This window comes from Danio rerio, chromosome 7 (genome assembly GCF_052040795.2).
Source record: "Danio rerio strain M-AB ecotype USA chromosome 7, GRCz13ab, whole genome shotgun sequence".
NCBI classification, from domain to species: domain Eukaryota; kingdom Metazoa; phylum Chordata; class Actinopteri; order Cypriniformes; family Danionidae; genus Danio; species Danio rerio.
The window spans coordinates 1,905,001-1,920,000 of NC_141027.1; the positions used below are offsets into that span (position 1 = coordinate 1,905,001).

The following is a 15,000-nucleotide window of genomic DNA, read 5'->3' on the forward strand; positions in this document are numbered from 1 at the left end:
TCTCAAAACACACCTATAACTCATTAAGAAAATAAACTCGACCCTTTTAGACCATGCGCCATGGTGCAAAGCGGATTTTCCCATCCTTAAATTAGCAAAAAAGTGTTCTGACACGTCCTGAAAGCGTTTGCGCCCTCTGCGCATGGACCGTCAAAATAAAGCCCTCAGTCGCACCAGTGCGGATATACTGTCATATCACACTACTACAAGTGTAGTAGTCATATTTATAGTTTATTTTATTTTATATTTCCTTATATAAATGTTATATGTAAAAATATCTTTCTATGTTTTTTATACTTTAATGAAATTATTAAATAACTGTAAATACTTCGTAACATTATGAATGGTTTTACTGTCACTTTTGGATTAATTTCATGCATCCTTGAAGAATAAAAACATTAATTTCTGCCCTCAAACATTTACATATTTCTCTAGATTGATTTATACTGAATTGTTAAATTTATTTACAGTATTTAGGGCAGTATGTTATACGTAGACCCACACGGGATCTGCGCGTGCCCATCATCGAGTCTATTAATTTACCCGTGTAAATGTGTGTTAATTTATATTTATTCAGTTTTTTAATTAATTTAATAATTAGTTTTTAATACCATTGACTAATATGTTAATTGAAATGACTGAATATTGATTTATGTACCATACAGATTGTAAAGTAATATGTTCTGTCCTTTAATAGAGATATTATATGAGAGAATTGCTTTGTTGAACAAATAAGTGGATCTAATTGGATTTGCATTGTAAACATTCAATAAAAGTTAACAAGGTAATATTTTAAATTTCATATATATATATATATATATATATATTAGTTATGATTATTCAGCATAAATCCACAGATTTTGTACAAAATTCTGCGCAGAAATAGCTAAAAATGTCCGCAGATTCTGTCTGGCTCTAGTTATAAGCAGTCATCACACCTCAGAGCCCATTTGTAAATCTCCATCTTGTCTTCTGTGTTCCAGAATCTCGATCTGAGCGCCCTCCTCTGGCCGTAATCAACCCCAAACCTCTTCCTAAACTGCCTCTGTTGCCCCAGACTACTAAACCTGCCCTCCAGCCTCTGTCACCCACTCAGAGAGACCCCCAGCCAGCCCCGGGCCCCTCCGACCGGCCCCTGATCCAGCCCTCCATGCTGCTGTCTGCCAAACAGGCCCTGCAGCCTCCGTCTAAAATCGCCCTCCGACCGCCACCTCTAACCACGCCCAAACCAGCACTGATCCCACCTCCAGTCCCGCCCAACAAACCACAGGCAACGCCCACAACTCCACCCTCTGATCAATTACCCTCCTCCAACGGCTTCCACAACCTGCCTTCTCCACCAATCACAGAGCAGAGGGCGGAGCTTAACAGCTGGCTGGAGGTGGGGTCTATGGTTGAGGTCAATGACCCGCCTCTTTTCGGAGTCATTCGCTGGATTGGTCAGATCAGCGGTATCCCGGAGCCAGTCGCTGGAATCGAACTGGTACATGCTAATTAGTCATTATGATATGAACGTAATGTAATGTTGTTAATCAGGGGTGTCAAACTCAATTCCTGGAGGGCCGAAGCCCTGCACAGTTTAGTTCCAACCCTGCTCCAACACACTTACCTGTAGGTTTCAAACAAGCCTGAAGGACTCGATTAGTTTGATCAGGTGTGTTTAATTAGGGTTGGAAATAAACTGTGCAGAGCTGCGGCCCTTTAGGAACGGAGTTTGACACCTGTTTTGTTAATGATAAATATGTAGTTAGTATGGAAATATGTGATTATAAGGAGAAAAATATGAATTATTATTAGTAATTTAATTTATTTTAATGTGATCGCACTTTACGGTGAGGTTAATTTCATTGATTTTACTAATTAACATACTAAAGATGAATAATAATGCTAAATATATCATTATAATGGTTTATTATTGTTTTGGAAAATCAAAAAATATGCAATAAAAGGTGAAATTTGGTTAGTTATTATTTGTTAATTATTGTATTGAAATGTGATTCGCACTTTTCGCAGTTCGGTTCCTTTTATTAATTAACATTTACTAAGAATTAACAATAATGATAAATTTATATATTTAAAATGATTTATTAATGTTTTATTTTTAATAAAAGGAGAAAATTTATTATTATTTATAAATTTATTTATTTTGTTATACATACTTTACAATAAGGTTTGTTTTGTTAATGTATTTGCTAATTAGCATATACTAAGATTGAACAATAATGGTAAATATGTTTAGAGTGGTTCAGAAAACTAAATGTGCACTATATTTTTATTATTGAAGTTAAGTAGTTATTACAATCTGATAATTTGGTCACTTTTTAAATAAGATTTGTTAATTGATCATGTTTTTGATCATTAAAATACTAAGAATGAATAATAATGATAATTATAATGATTTATTGTTGTTTTAGAAAAAACTAAAATGTGCAATAAAAAGAGAAAACTTCAATCAATTATTACTTATTATTTGTTAATAAATTTATTTAAATATGATTTGTACTTTACAGTGAGGTTTGTGTTATTAATTAACATTTACTAAGAATGAACAATAATGATAAATATATAATTATAAAAGCTTATTATTGTTTTAGAAAAACTAAAATGAACAGTAAAAGGAGAACCTAATTATCAATTAGTCTTACTGAATTTAATTAAATTTGAGCTGCACTTTACAGTAGGGTTTGTTTTGTTGATATTTTTGCTAGCTAGCATATAATAAGCATGGTTGTTATTGTTTTGAAAGAACTGATAAAATGAGAAAACATAATTAATTAATAATTAGAATTAGTTAATTTATTTAAATGTGATTCGCACTTTAAAATGAAGTTAATTTTGTAAACATTATTTCTAATTAACATATACAATAATGATAAATGCATGTATAGAATAGTTTATTGTTGTTATGGGAATAACTACATAAATAAATGACATTTTTCCCTCCTTTTGTTGCACATTTTAAAGTTAATTACTTTACTTTAATGTGTTAATTTGGTCAGACTTTACAATAAGGTTCACTTTGTTAAATCTTTAACTTATTAGCACTTTAAGATAAAATAATAATGAACAATTATTGTTTTAGATAAACTTAATAATTCACTAAAACTGGAAAAATTATGAATTATTAACTATAAGTAGTTCATTCATTTATTTTAATGTGATTCGGACTTTAAGGTTTAGTTTGTTAAGGGTTGTTAAGGGTTTTGCTCATTAACATTTACTAAGAATGAACAATAATGATAAATATAAATAGAATGCTTTATTATTTTTTAGTGCAATAAAAGGAGAAAGAAATAGTTTTAAGTCAATTTATTTAAGCATATATAAGTTCTGCAATGGACAGACGGCTACTTCTCACTCAGGGCTGCTGTTTATGCTAATGAGAGAGAGAGGGTGGTCAATAGTGTGCGGGGCTTAACCCCTCTGATGACACGTACAAAGGGAGAATGTCAATCAAAGTGTTTCTCCATCAAGTCTGATTATAAACAAACACAATTCATGTTGACTATTAGAGGCTGGAGATATTCACACACTGCTGACACACACACACACACACCTGTGTTTACACCATTTATAAAAGTCATTTCAGCATAATAGCTGCCCTTTTAAAAAGAAAATAATTTTAATAAAACCTCTAAATTGAGCTGACTATACTGATGTGTGTTTCCAGGATCAGGAGCTGTCGGCCGCTACAGACGGCAGTTATCTGGGCGAGCGCCACTTCCGCTGTGCTGCTAATAAAGGGCTGTTTGTGAAGCTCAGGAACTGCAGACGCGACTCCAGGTTTCCTGCGCCGGAACCCTCGATCAATCAAGTCGATCGATGCAACTCTATCGGTGAGACTGTAGAGATGTCCAAGAGCACGGTTATATCTCCAGTGCTTTTAACCTTGTTTGTGTATAAGCAGTAGTTGTGAGTGATTGTGAACTGTGTGTGTGTGTGTGTGTGTGTGTGTGTGTGTCAGCGTTTGCCAACTGGAGCAGTAAGCGTGTGGATGAACACACTCCTCCAGTGTCCGGTCCGGATGCTCGTCTGATGTACGAGGGCTTCAAGAAGGGCATTCAGGGACACCTCAACTCCTGCTACCTGGACGCAACTCTGTTCAGGTATGCACACACACACACACACACACACACTCAAAAATAACAGATGTAACCTGCTGAACCACTTTTAAGTATTTACATGTCAGCTAGTATCAGTTTAATTGTTGATTTCAGGAATAGACGCATACACTGGTGTTTAAAAAAAATAAAGATCTTTACTAGTGATAAATACACACCCTGGCCACTTTATTAGGTATACCTTACTAGTACCAGGTCGGACCTCTTTTGCCTTCAGATCTGCCTTAATCCTTGGTGGCAGAGATTCAGCAAGCTACTGGAAATATTCCTCAGAGATGTTGCTCCATATTGTCATGATAGCATCACACAGTTGCTGCAGATTTGTCGGCGGCACATCCATGATGCCAATCTCCCGTTCCACCACATCCCAAAGCTGCTCTATTGGATTGAGCTCTGGTGACTGTGGAGGCCATTTGAGTACAGTGAACTCATCGTCATGTTCAAGACACCAGTCTGAGATGATTGAGCTTTATGACATGCTGCGTTATCCTGCTGGAAGTAGCCATCAGAAGATGGAGACACTGTGCTCATAAAGGGATGGACATGGTCAGCAGCAATACTCAGGTAGGCTGTGGCGTTGATGCTCAATTGGTACTAATGGACCCAAAGAAAATCTCCCCCACACCATTACACCACCACCACCAGCCTGAACCGCTGATACAAGGCAGGATGATCCATGCTTTCATGTTGTTGAGGCCAAATTGTGAGCCGAGCATCCAAATGTGTGAGCAGAAATGGAGACTCATCAGAGCAGGCAACACTTCTCCAATCTTCTATTGTCCAGTTTTGGTGAGTCTGTGTGAATTGTAGCCTCAGTTTCCTGTTCTTAGCTGACAGGAGCGGCACCCGGTGTGCTCTTCTGCTGCTGTAGCCCATCCGCCTCAAGGTTGGACGTGTTGTGTGTTCAGAAATGCTCTTCTGCAGAGCTCGGTTGTAACGAGTGCTTATTTGAGTTACTGTTGCCTTTCTATCAGCCGGAACCAGTCTGGCCATTCTCCTCTGACCTCTGGCATTATTAACAAATGTGTTGGGGTGGTGGATTTCCCAAACAAAACTAAAACTCGGACACTCAGATGAGAATAATTGAATAGATTTCTTCTAGAAAAAAGTAGTAGTTTTAAATGAGCATCTCTTCAGGGTGACCACAGGCCAAAATAACAAACAGAAGAATCTATAAAGTAAATGCACTAAATTAATATTTAAAGAGAAATACAGGATGCTTACCTTTCTCCCTAAACTTAAACATAGTCAAAAGTAATCAAATAAATAGGCAGGCCATCCCTACATGCTCAAACTCTCAAAGGAAGTTGAACGTATGAACGATGATAACAAGATTGAATGTTGGTCGTCGGCTGGAGGGGTAAAGGGAAATCTAGGAGCTCCACTCCCAACAACTCTCGCAGCACAAATGCTCCTTTTTATACAGGCCTCCGAGACCAGCAGCTAATCAGAGCATGAATCACGGTGGAATGGGAGCCTATGGGATAACAGAAAAACAACAAGAAGGCGGGACAGAGAAAAAGACACAATGCAATACGCAATAATAAATAAGTAAATAAACTTTAGTCATAACAGGCATAAACAAAGCATTTGCGCCCACAGAACTGCCGCTCGCTGGATATTTCCTCTTTGTCGGAGCATTCTCTGTAAAAGTGAAAATCCCAGTAGATCAGCAGTTTCTGAAATACTCAGAGCAGCCCGTCTGGCAGCAACAACCATGCCATGTTCAAAGTCATTTAAATCCTCTTTATTCCCCATTCTGATGCTCGGTTTGAACTGCAGCAGATCATCTTGACCATGTCGACATGCCGAAATGCAGTGAGCTGCTGCCATGTGATTGGCTGATTAGAAATGTGTGTTAACGAGCAGTTGGACAGGTGTACCTAATAAAGTGGCCGGTGAGTGTGTGTTTCTAATATGGGATACTGTAATTTTACCTAGTAAGAAATCAATTATTGATATAAACAAATCAGTTTTAATGGCAGCCAATGGTAACATTTAACTAGAAAAGACACATCACAGATATTTATAATAGTGCAGATTATTACTAAAATATTGCATCAGTAATGTCCTAAGATCTTCCTTGAATTGAATATAAAGGAAAGCTAAGGCATGCATTGATTAGCGTTTAGCAGAATGTTTATAATAATGCTGTTTTACTGCTGAATACTGTGTGTGAATGATGAGTTAAAGGCTGTGATTGTGTGTTTTAGCATGTTTTCCTGCAGCAGCTCGTTTGATTGGCTGTTGTTTTGGCCAACCGGAGCTCAGCTCAGTCCTCACTGTAAAAGTGCTCAAGATCTGCTGCGCTGCGAGATCGTCAACCCTCTGCGCAGGTGTGTGTGTGTGTGTGTGTCATAAATCACATACTTATGCACTATTCTACACCACTTTATAGTATAAACTGTGTTAATCGTGTGTTTACAATGACTATTCTAAATAGAAGGACACTTTAAACACTGCATGATGCTGATTAATGGGAGGAGCTGATGATCATGATGGAGAAGAGGGGTTGAGGATTGAGGGGAGGGGCTGACGATGATGAGGAGGAGCTTATGAAGAAGGGGAGGGGCTGATGACAAAGGGGAGAAGCTGATGAAGAGGAGGAGCTGATTGTGAAGGGGACTGGCTAGTGATGAAGGGAGGGGTTGATGGTGAAGGGGAGGAGCTGATGAAAGGGAGGAGCTATGATGATGTAGGAGGGGCTGACGGTAAAGGGGAGGGGCTGCTGATGAAAGAGATGAGCTGATGATGGAGGGGAGGAGCTGATGGTGATAGAGTGGAAAAGCTGATGATGAAGGGCAGGAGCTACTGAGGATGAAGGAGGGGAGCTGATGATCAAGAAGAGGAGCTGATGATGAAGAGGAGGAGCTGATGATGGGGAGGAGCTGATGATCAAGAAGAGGAGCTGATGATGAAGAGGAGGAGCTGATGATGGGGAGGAGCTGATGATCAAGAAGAGGAGCTGATGATGAAGAGGAGGAGCTGATGATGGGGAGGAGCTGATGATCAAGAAGAGGAGCTGATGATGAAGAGGAGGAGCTGATGATGAAGGGGGAGCTGACGGTAAAGGGGAGGGGCTGATGATGAAAGAGATGAGATGATGATGGAGGGGAGGAGCTGATGATGGTAGGATGGAGAAGCTGATGATGAAGGACAGGAGTTACTGAGGATGAAGGAGAGGGGAGCTGATGATAAAGGGGAGGAGCTGATGATGGGGAAGAGCTAATGATGAAGAGGAGGGGCTAATGATGAAGGAGAGGTGCTCATGATGAAATGGAGGGGCTGAGGATGAAGGGATAGAGCTGATGATGAAGGGGAGGGGCTGATGAAGGCTAATGATGAAGGTGAGGGGCTGTTTATAATGGGGAGGAGCTGATAACGAAGGGGAGGAGCTGATAGTAAAGGGGAGGGGCTGCTGATAAAGGGGGTGAGCTGATGATGAAGAGAAGGGGCTAATGATGAAGAGGAGAAGCTTATGATGAAGGACAGGGGCTGATGTTAAAGGGGAGTGGCTGATGAAGGGGAGAAGCTGATGATGAAGGGGAGGTGCTGAGGATGAAGGGATAGAGCTGATGATGAAGGGGAGGGGCTGTTTATAATGGGGAGGAGCTGATAATAAAGGGGAGGAGCTGATGATGAGGGGGAGGAGCTGATGATGAAGGGGAGGGGCTGTTTATAATGGGGAGGAGCTGATAATGAAGGGCATGAGCTGATGATGAGGGGAAGGAGCTGATGATGAAATGGAGGGGCTGATGGTAAAGGGGAGGGGCTGCTGATGAAGGGGGTGAGCTGATGATGAAGAGGAGAAGCTTATGATGAAGGACAGGGGCTGATGTTAAAGGGGAGGAGCTGATGATGAAGGGGAGGTGCTGATGATGATGAAGGGGTGAGCGTGTGTGTGTGTGTGTGTGTGTGTGTGTGTGTGTGTGTGTGTGTGTGTGTGTGTGTGTGTGTGTGTGTGTGTAAAGGTCTGCATGTGTGTGTCATCCCACTGATGATCATGGTTGTTTTTCTCCTGCAGGTTTGGCTATGTGTGTGCCAGTAAAACTATGGCCTTACGCAAACTTCTCAAAGCTGAAACTGCAGATTCAGGATTTACCAACGAGGAAAAAGGTGTGTGTGTGTGTGTGTGTGTGTGTGTGTGTGTGTGTGTGTGTGTGTGTGTGTGTGTGTGTGTGTGTGTGTGTGTGTGTGTGTGTGTGTGTGTGTGTGTGTTTGCGTCAGTCTTGAAACTTGTTCATTGAGACTGTAATTATATGTCTGTGTGTGTGTGTGTGTGTGTGTGTGTGATTGTTCAGATCCTGAGGAATTCCTGAACCAGCTGTTCCTGCTCCTCCGGGTGGAGCCGCTGCTGAAGATCAGGTAAACTGCTGAACAGGCATTAGTGAACACTCAACAGGGTGCACACAGGGCTTTCTGGGTCTTTTACAGACATCGAAAATCATTGTGTCCAACTGATGGAATATCAGGGGTTATATTGAGCATTTTCAATGTTACTTCATTTTTATCACACTGTATTTTTTCCACACCCTGTTTTTCTATCTCAGTGTTTGTCTGCTGGTATTGTTAGACTGATTTAAAGTTCTGTCCGTCAGCAGTCAAAAGCAGTCTCCAGGCTGTACCTGTTTAATACTTTCTGTGGCTGTGTTTATCTGCTCAGTGCTCTACCAGCTCCTCCAGTTTTTATTTTTGTGGGTATAAATTACTGATTTTTTGTGGTGATTTTTCTCATTATTTGTATTTAATTTCTTTCTTTTTACTATCAGTCACTGAGAAAAAGTGTTTAGCTCTTATTAACCATATAAAGCTTACAATGCCATATTTGATACATGAATGATCAACTGGTCAGTGAATAATAAATAATGTTACGGTGTAGCTTAATGACGGGGGCTTTTCAACTTAGTGAGTTGTCCAATTTGTTCACAACGTTTCATTCATTTTCTTTTCAGCTTAATCCCTTTATTAATCAGGGGTTGCCACGGCAGAATGAACCGCCTGTTCACAACAATGCATGATATTTAAAAAACAGCATTTTATTAATGTATATGTACAAAATGATGCATGTGTACAACATCACAACATTTTGCTTCAGGCAATGAATATACAAACTCTGCCCACTTGGACCTCCCTGCCCCCCCAAAACTGAAAAAAGTTATAATGTGTTTATGTGTGTTTGTGTAGGTCTGTGAGCCAGCAAGCGCAGGAGTGTTTCCTCTACCAGCTTTTCCCCCCTTCTACATCTGCATGCCCGTCTCCAGGATCTGCTGTACCGTTATCTCCTCTGGCGTCTCCGTCTGCAGGTCTGCAGCGGGTGTCCAGTGTGCAGGCGCTGCTGGAGTCCTCATTCATACATGCCGGACTCAAGTTCACAGAGGTGACCTTCATCAGCATCTTAATCTGCATGAAAGTCTTTAAGTATTTTAATATTAAGGGCACCTGTGATGCTAAATCAACTTTTTTAAGCTGTTCGAATAGAAGTGTGTGTGGTATAGCAAATCCTCAGTCATATTAGAGTGACAGAAACACATCAAGTCTCTTTATTCAAATTTCCTGATGTTAAATAGGATACACCCCCCCCCCCCCCAGTGAATTTGAGGCCCATCACAATGTTAAATAGGGTACAATGTGTGGTTTTCCCCACCCACCGAATTGATTGACAGCGGCATATTAACTTAGCTGCTTAGTAACACATTTACACTTGTCCACAAAACCGGATTTTCAAAGAAACTGGGATTAAAGATCTGTTCAACACTCTGTGATCAGCTGCAGCTCAAGAATGTCTGCTGTTAAACACTAGTCTGGAGCACCCTCTATTGTTAAAACTATCCTATAGCGCCCTTTCCTGTTAACACTATCCTGGAGCACCGTCTGCTGTTAACACTATCCTAGAGCGCCCTCTCCTGTTAACACTATCCTAGAGCACCGTCTGCTGTTAACACTATCCTAGAGCGCCCTCTCCTGTTAACACTATCCTAGAGCGCCCTCTCCTGTTAACACTATCCTAGAGGACCATCTGCTGTTAACACTCTCCTAGAGCACCGTCCGCTGCCAAAACTATCCTAGAGCGCCCTCTCCTGTTAACACTGTCCTAGAGTACCATTTGCTGTTAAATCTAGCCTAGAGCGCCGTCTGCTGTTAACACTAGCCTAGAGCGACCTCTTCTGTTAACACTATCCTAGAGCACTGTCTGCTATCAAAACTATCCTAGAGCGCCATCTGCTGTTACAAACTAGCCAAGAGCGACGTCTGCTGTTAAACACTAGCCTAGAGCCCCATCTACTGTTAAAACTAGCCTAGAGCATCATTTGCTGTTAAACTAGCCTAGAGCACCATCTGCTGTTAAACACTAGCCTAGAGCGCTGTCTGCTGTTAAAAAACAAGCCTAGAGCGCCATCTACTGTTAACAATAGCCTAGAGCACCATCTGTCATTAACACCAGCCTAGAGCATCGTCTGCTGTTCAAACGAGCCTAGAGCGCCATCTACTGTTAACACTAGCCTGGAGCGCCATCTGCCGTTAACACTAGCCTAGAGCGCAATCTGCCATTAACACTAGCCTAGAGCGCTGTCTACTGTTAACTAACCTAGTGCACCATCTGCTGTTAACCCTAGCCTAGAGCGCCGTCTACTGTTAAAACTAGTCTAGACCGCTGTCTGCTGTTAAACACTAGCCTAGAGCGCCATTTACTGTAAACACTAGCCTAGAGCATCATCTGCTGTTAACCCTAGCCTAGAGCGCCATCTACTGTTAACACTAGCCTAGAGCTCCATCTGCCGTTAACTCTAGCCTAGAGCGCCGTCTGCTGTTAAAACTAGCCTAGAGCACCATCTGCTGTTCAACATTAGCCTAGAGCACCATCTGCTGTTAAACGCTAACCTAGTGCGCCATCTGCTTTTAACCCTAGCCTAGAGCCCCATCTACTGTTAACACTAGCTTAGAGTGCCGTCTGCTGTTAACACTAGCCTAGAACATTGGCTGCTGTTAAAACTAGCTTAGAGCGCCTGTGTTTCTCCTGTGTTCTCCAGGCTCCGTCCTGTTTGCCGCTCCTGATGCCGAGATTTGGCAAAGAGTTCAAGATGTTTGATGCCATTCTGCCCTCACTGACCCTCGACATCACAGACTTGCTGGACGAGAGTGAGCATATAGACTGTTTTATTTATGGTTTATTTTTCACCTTAATAACTGGATTGTGTCCTGCAGCTCTGCGTCAGTGCAGTATCTGCCAGTCAGTGGCGCAGTGGGAGTGTCTGCAGTGTTATGATGATGTGGACATCACACCTGGACAGATGAAGCAGTACTGCAACACCTGCAACACACAGGTACAACAACAACACACACACACACCCACGTTATTCCTAAGCTTTAATGATGTCTCTACTTTAAATCCTCTCCTCTACCCCTAAACACAACCCTCAAAGTAAACAATCTGCATTTTTACACTTTCAAAATACTATAAATGAACACACAAGAACAAGATTTACTGCTGTTGCTATACTTGTGGGGACATCATATTGTGATGAATAATAAGACCACACACACACACTGACTGCTCTGTCCTCCCTTAGGTGCACACTCATAAGCGGCGTCAGACACACACTCCGTCAGCGGTGCGTGGGCCCCAGGGCTCATGGGAAGGGCCGGTTCCGGGGGTCCGGCAGATCATGCACCTGTTCGCCGTCACCTGCATCGAGACCAGCCACTACGTCAGCTTCGTCAAACACGGCCCTGAACACTCTGACTGGCTTTTCTTCGACAGCATGGCCGACAGAGAGGGTGAGCACTCACTGTACACTACTGCTGAGTCCCAATTCTCACACGCACACTACATGTGTGTAACAGGGAGTGTGCAAGATTTGGAATAAACGACTTCCTCATTAACGGACCATTCTGTTGCTTAGTTACAAGCCCTGCAATTGAGTCATAAGGGGTGGGTGCATTGTGAAATGGGCAGTGGTCTAAGGTCAGAACCACGATGACCCAGTTGTCAGACACAGAAACTGACTCTTGGGACATGGATTGTCACATCACTGGGAAGGAAGGAGCCTGAGTTTGTGCAGGAGGTTGAACGCTACCAACTAGAGACTGTCCGTCTCACCTCCTTGCACAGTTTGGGCTATAGAACTCAGCTTCTTTAGAAGGGTTGGAGTTTCTTCTACTCTAGAGTTGTCTATGGCAAGAGGCGATGGGTTGGTTTGGGCTTTTAGTTGTCCAACTTACCATATGTTGAGAAGGGGCAGGGATAGGTCTCTCACTGTAGTTTGTGCCTACATGCAAAACAAACACCAGTGCAGAGTACCCAGCCTTTTTGGGAGTTTTTGGGAAGGGGTGCTCCAACTAGGGACTGTTTTTTCTACTGGGGGATCAAACTCCCACTTGTGTTATGACAGTGATACCTGGAGAGGTGTGATTGGAGGAACGGCATCCCTGATCTGAATTCGAGAGGTGTTCTGTTGTTGAACTTCTGTGTTAGTAACAGTTGTCCATAACAAGCACCATGTTTGAGCATAAGGGGTGTCCATGGCACCAGGACACACTAGGCCGGAGGTCAATGATCAACCTTGTGGTTATATCATCTGATCTCCGACCGTATGTCTCGGACACTCGGGTAAAGAGAGGGGCAGAGTTACCACCTGCTAGAGAGTTGGATCTGCTGTCAAATTTTCAACTTTCACCTCAGGGAGAACCATGACCAGATCTAGAGGTAGGCTGGAGACGTTGGGAGCAAGTGGTCTATGTTCTCTGACTCCATTGTTGACACAGCTGTGAGAAGCTGTGGCTGTACGGCCGGTGGTGCCAGTCATAGTGGCAATCCATGAACCTGGTGGTGGACACCGGAAGTAAGGGATGCTGTCAAGCTGAAGAAGGAATTCTACCAGGCTTGCTTGGACTCCAGAGGCAGCTGATGGGTACCAACAGGCCAAGTGTGCTGCAGCCTGGGCAGTTGTGGAAGTAAGAATTCAGGCCTAGGAAGAGTTCAGGGAGACTATGGAGGAAGACTGATGGTCGGCCTCCAAGAGATTCTCAGGAGGAGAAAGCAGTTCCACACAGACACTGTTTACAGCAGAAGAGTGGAGTTGTTGAACTGGTGATGCTCTCAGACAGTGAAAGGAAAACTGTGAGAATACTGGGGATGCAGGGGTTGACTCACTCATCACCCAAGCCTAACGCTGAGGTAGGTTGAAGCTCCACAGTGGCAAAGCAGTGGGGTGGAGAAGGTACACACTGTACCTCAAATCTCTGAATGTTGTGGTCCCATCTCTACTGGCACGTCTCTACAATATTGAATGAAGGTCAGGGACAGTACCTCTGGACTGGGCAACCCAGTGGGGTGATGGTTCCCATTTTAAGGAGTACTGGAGAGAGTGTTTAACTGTAGGGGGATCACACTCCTCAGACTCCCTGGACAAGTCTATGTCAGGGTACTGGAGAGGAGGATCGATGGTTGAATCTTAGAGACAGAAGGAACAGTGCAGTTTTCGTCCAGGTCATAGGTTTCAAACTCAATTTCTGGAGGGCCGCAGCTCTGCACTGTTTTGCTCTAACTTTAATCAAACACAGCTGATCCATCTAATGAAGGTGTTTTAGACTACTAGTGACAATTAAGCAGGTGTAAGTTGGAGGTTATTGGAGCTAAACTGTGCAGAGCTGTGGCCCTCCAGGAATTGAGTTTGAGATCAGTGATCCAGGTCATGGAACACTAGACCGGCTCTATTCTCTCATTAAGGTGCTAGAAGGCTCATGGAGTATTCTTAGTCCTGAGTTTTGTGGACCTGAAGGGGGCATTGGACCGTGTCCACCGTGGTGTTCTGTGGGGGCTCTGGGAGTATGGGGTCAAAGGCGCTCTGTAAAGGGCTGTTTGGTCCTTGTATCTACAGAGCAGGAGTTTGGTTCACATTACCGGCTATAAGTCAGACTTGTTCCCAGTGCATGTTGGACTCTGGCAGGGCTACCCTTTGTCACTGGATCTGTTGATTATTCTTATGGACAAAATTTCTAGGTGCAGCCTAAGGCCAGAGGGGGTCTGATTCAGCAGTAATGTGGTCCCAGTACCAGTTCGTTGTGGTAGAGAAGAAGCTGAGCCGACAAGCAAAGCTCACAGTTCAGCGGTCAATCTAAGCTCCTACCCTCATGACCGAAAGATAATAAGCAGCAGAAATGAGTTTCCTCTGTAGAGCGCATCCTTAGAGACAGGGCAGGTGCTCTGTCCCCCTGGAGGAACTCGAAGTAGATCTGCTGCTCCTCCACAAGCAGAGCAACAGCTTAGGGGATCGATCATGCCTCCTGGATGCCTACACAGGGAGGTGATCTGGACCTGGAGACCCAGGACACACTGGAGGGACTACTGTATGTCTGATAGCTTTGCTGGGAATGCCTCGGGACCCCTAGAATAGTGGCCGGAGAGGGAAGTTTGGGGTTCTCCTGAGACTGTTGCCCCCCCCCCAACCCTATCTTTGGCTATGTTTAATATTATTTTTGCATTATACAATATCTGGCGAGGCAGTGGCGCAGTAGGTAGTGCTGTCGCCTCACAGCAGGAAGGTCGCTGGTTCGAACCTCGGCTCAGTTGGCGTTTCTGTGTGAAGTTTGCATGTTCTCCCTGCCTCCGCGTGCTCCGACTTCCCCCACAGTCCAAAGACATGCGGTACAGGTGAATTGGGTAGGCCAAGGTGTACGAGTGTGTGTGTGAATGTTTCCCAGAGATGGGTTGGGCTAGAAGGGCATCCGCTGCGTAAAAACTTGCTGGATAAGTTGGCGGTTCATTCCGCTGTGGCGACACCAGATTAATAAAGAGACTAAGCCGACAAGAAAATGAATGAATGAATATACAATATCCAGTATATAAAGTCCGTCACTGTGTTGTTGTGCAGGAGGAGAG

The 15,000-nt window shown here is 43.2% G+C and overlaps 1 protein-coding gene across 7 annotated transcripts in view; it reads left to right on the forward strand.

Annotated features, from left to right (window-relative positions):
- Positions 1–15,000, forward strand: part of cyld3 (cylindromatosis (turban tumor syndrome) 3) — a 31,209-nt gene that overhangs the window by 15,898 nt on the left and 311 nt on the right. For 2 of the 7 annotated variants that reach the window (XM_087260246.1, XM_087260245.1), the window contains exons 7-17: positions 984–1,483; positions 3,671–3,836; positions 3,965–4,106; positions 6,335–6,457; positions 8,146–8,237; positions 8,423–8,486; positions 9,306–9,498; positions 11,150–11,258; positions 11,325–11,443; positions 11,690–11,897; positions 14,993–15,000. The exon at positions 14,993–15,000 is cut by the window's right edge and continues 311 nt beyond it. In XM_087260246.1, the coding sequence (XP_087116372.1) occupies positions 984–1,483; positions 3,671–3,836; positions 3,965–4,106; positions 6,335–6,457; positions 8,146–8,237; positions 8,423–8,486; positions 9,306–9,498; positions 11,150–11,258; positions 11,325–11,443; positions 11,690–11,897; positions 14,993–15,000 (1,724 nt within the window). Of the gene's footprint in view, positions 1–983; positions 1,484–3,670; positions 3,837–3,964; positions 4,107–6,334; positions 6,458–8,145; positions 8,238–8,422; positions 8,487–9,305; positions 10,017–10,100; positions 11,259–11,324; positions 11,444–11,689; positions 13,609–13,783 lie in introns of all 7 variants that reach the window. The other 5 variants (XR_015495140.1, XR_015495141.1, XR_015495139.1 and 2 more) reach the window with 5 other exon arrangements.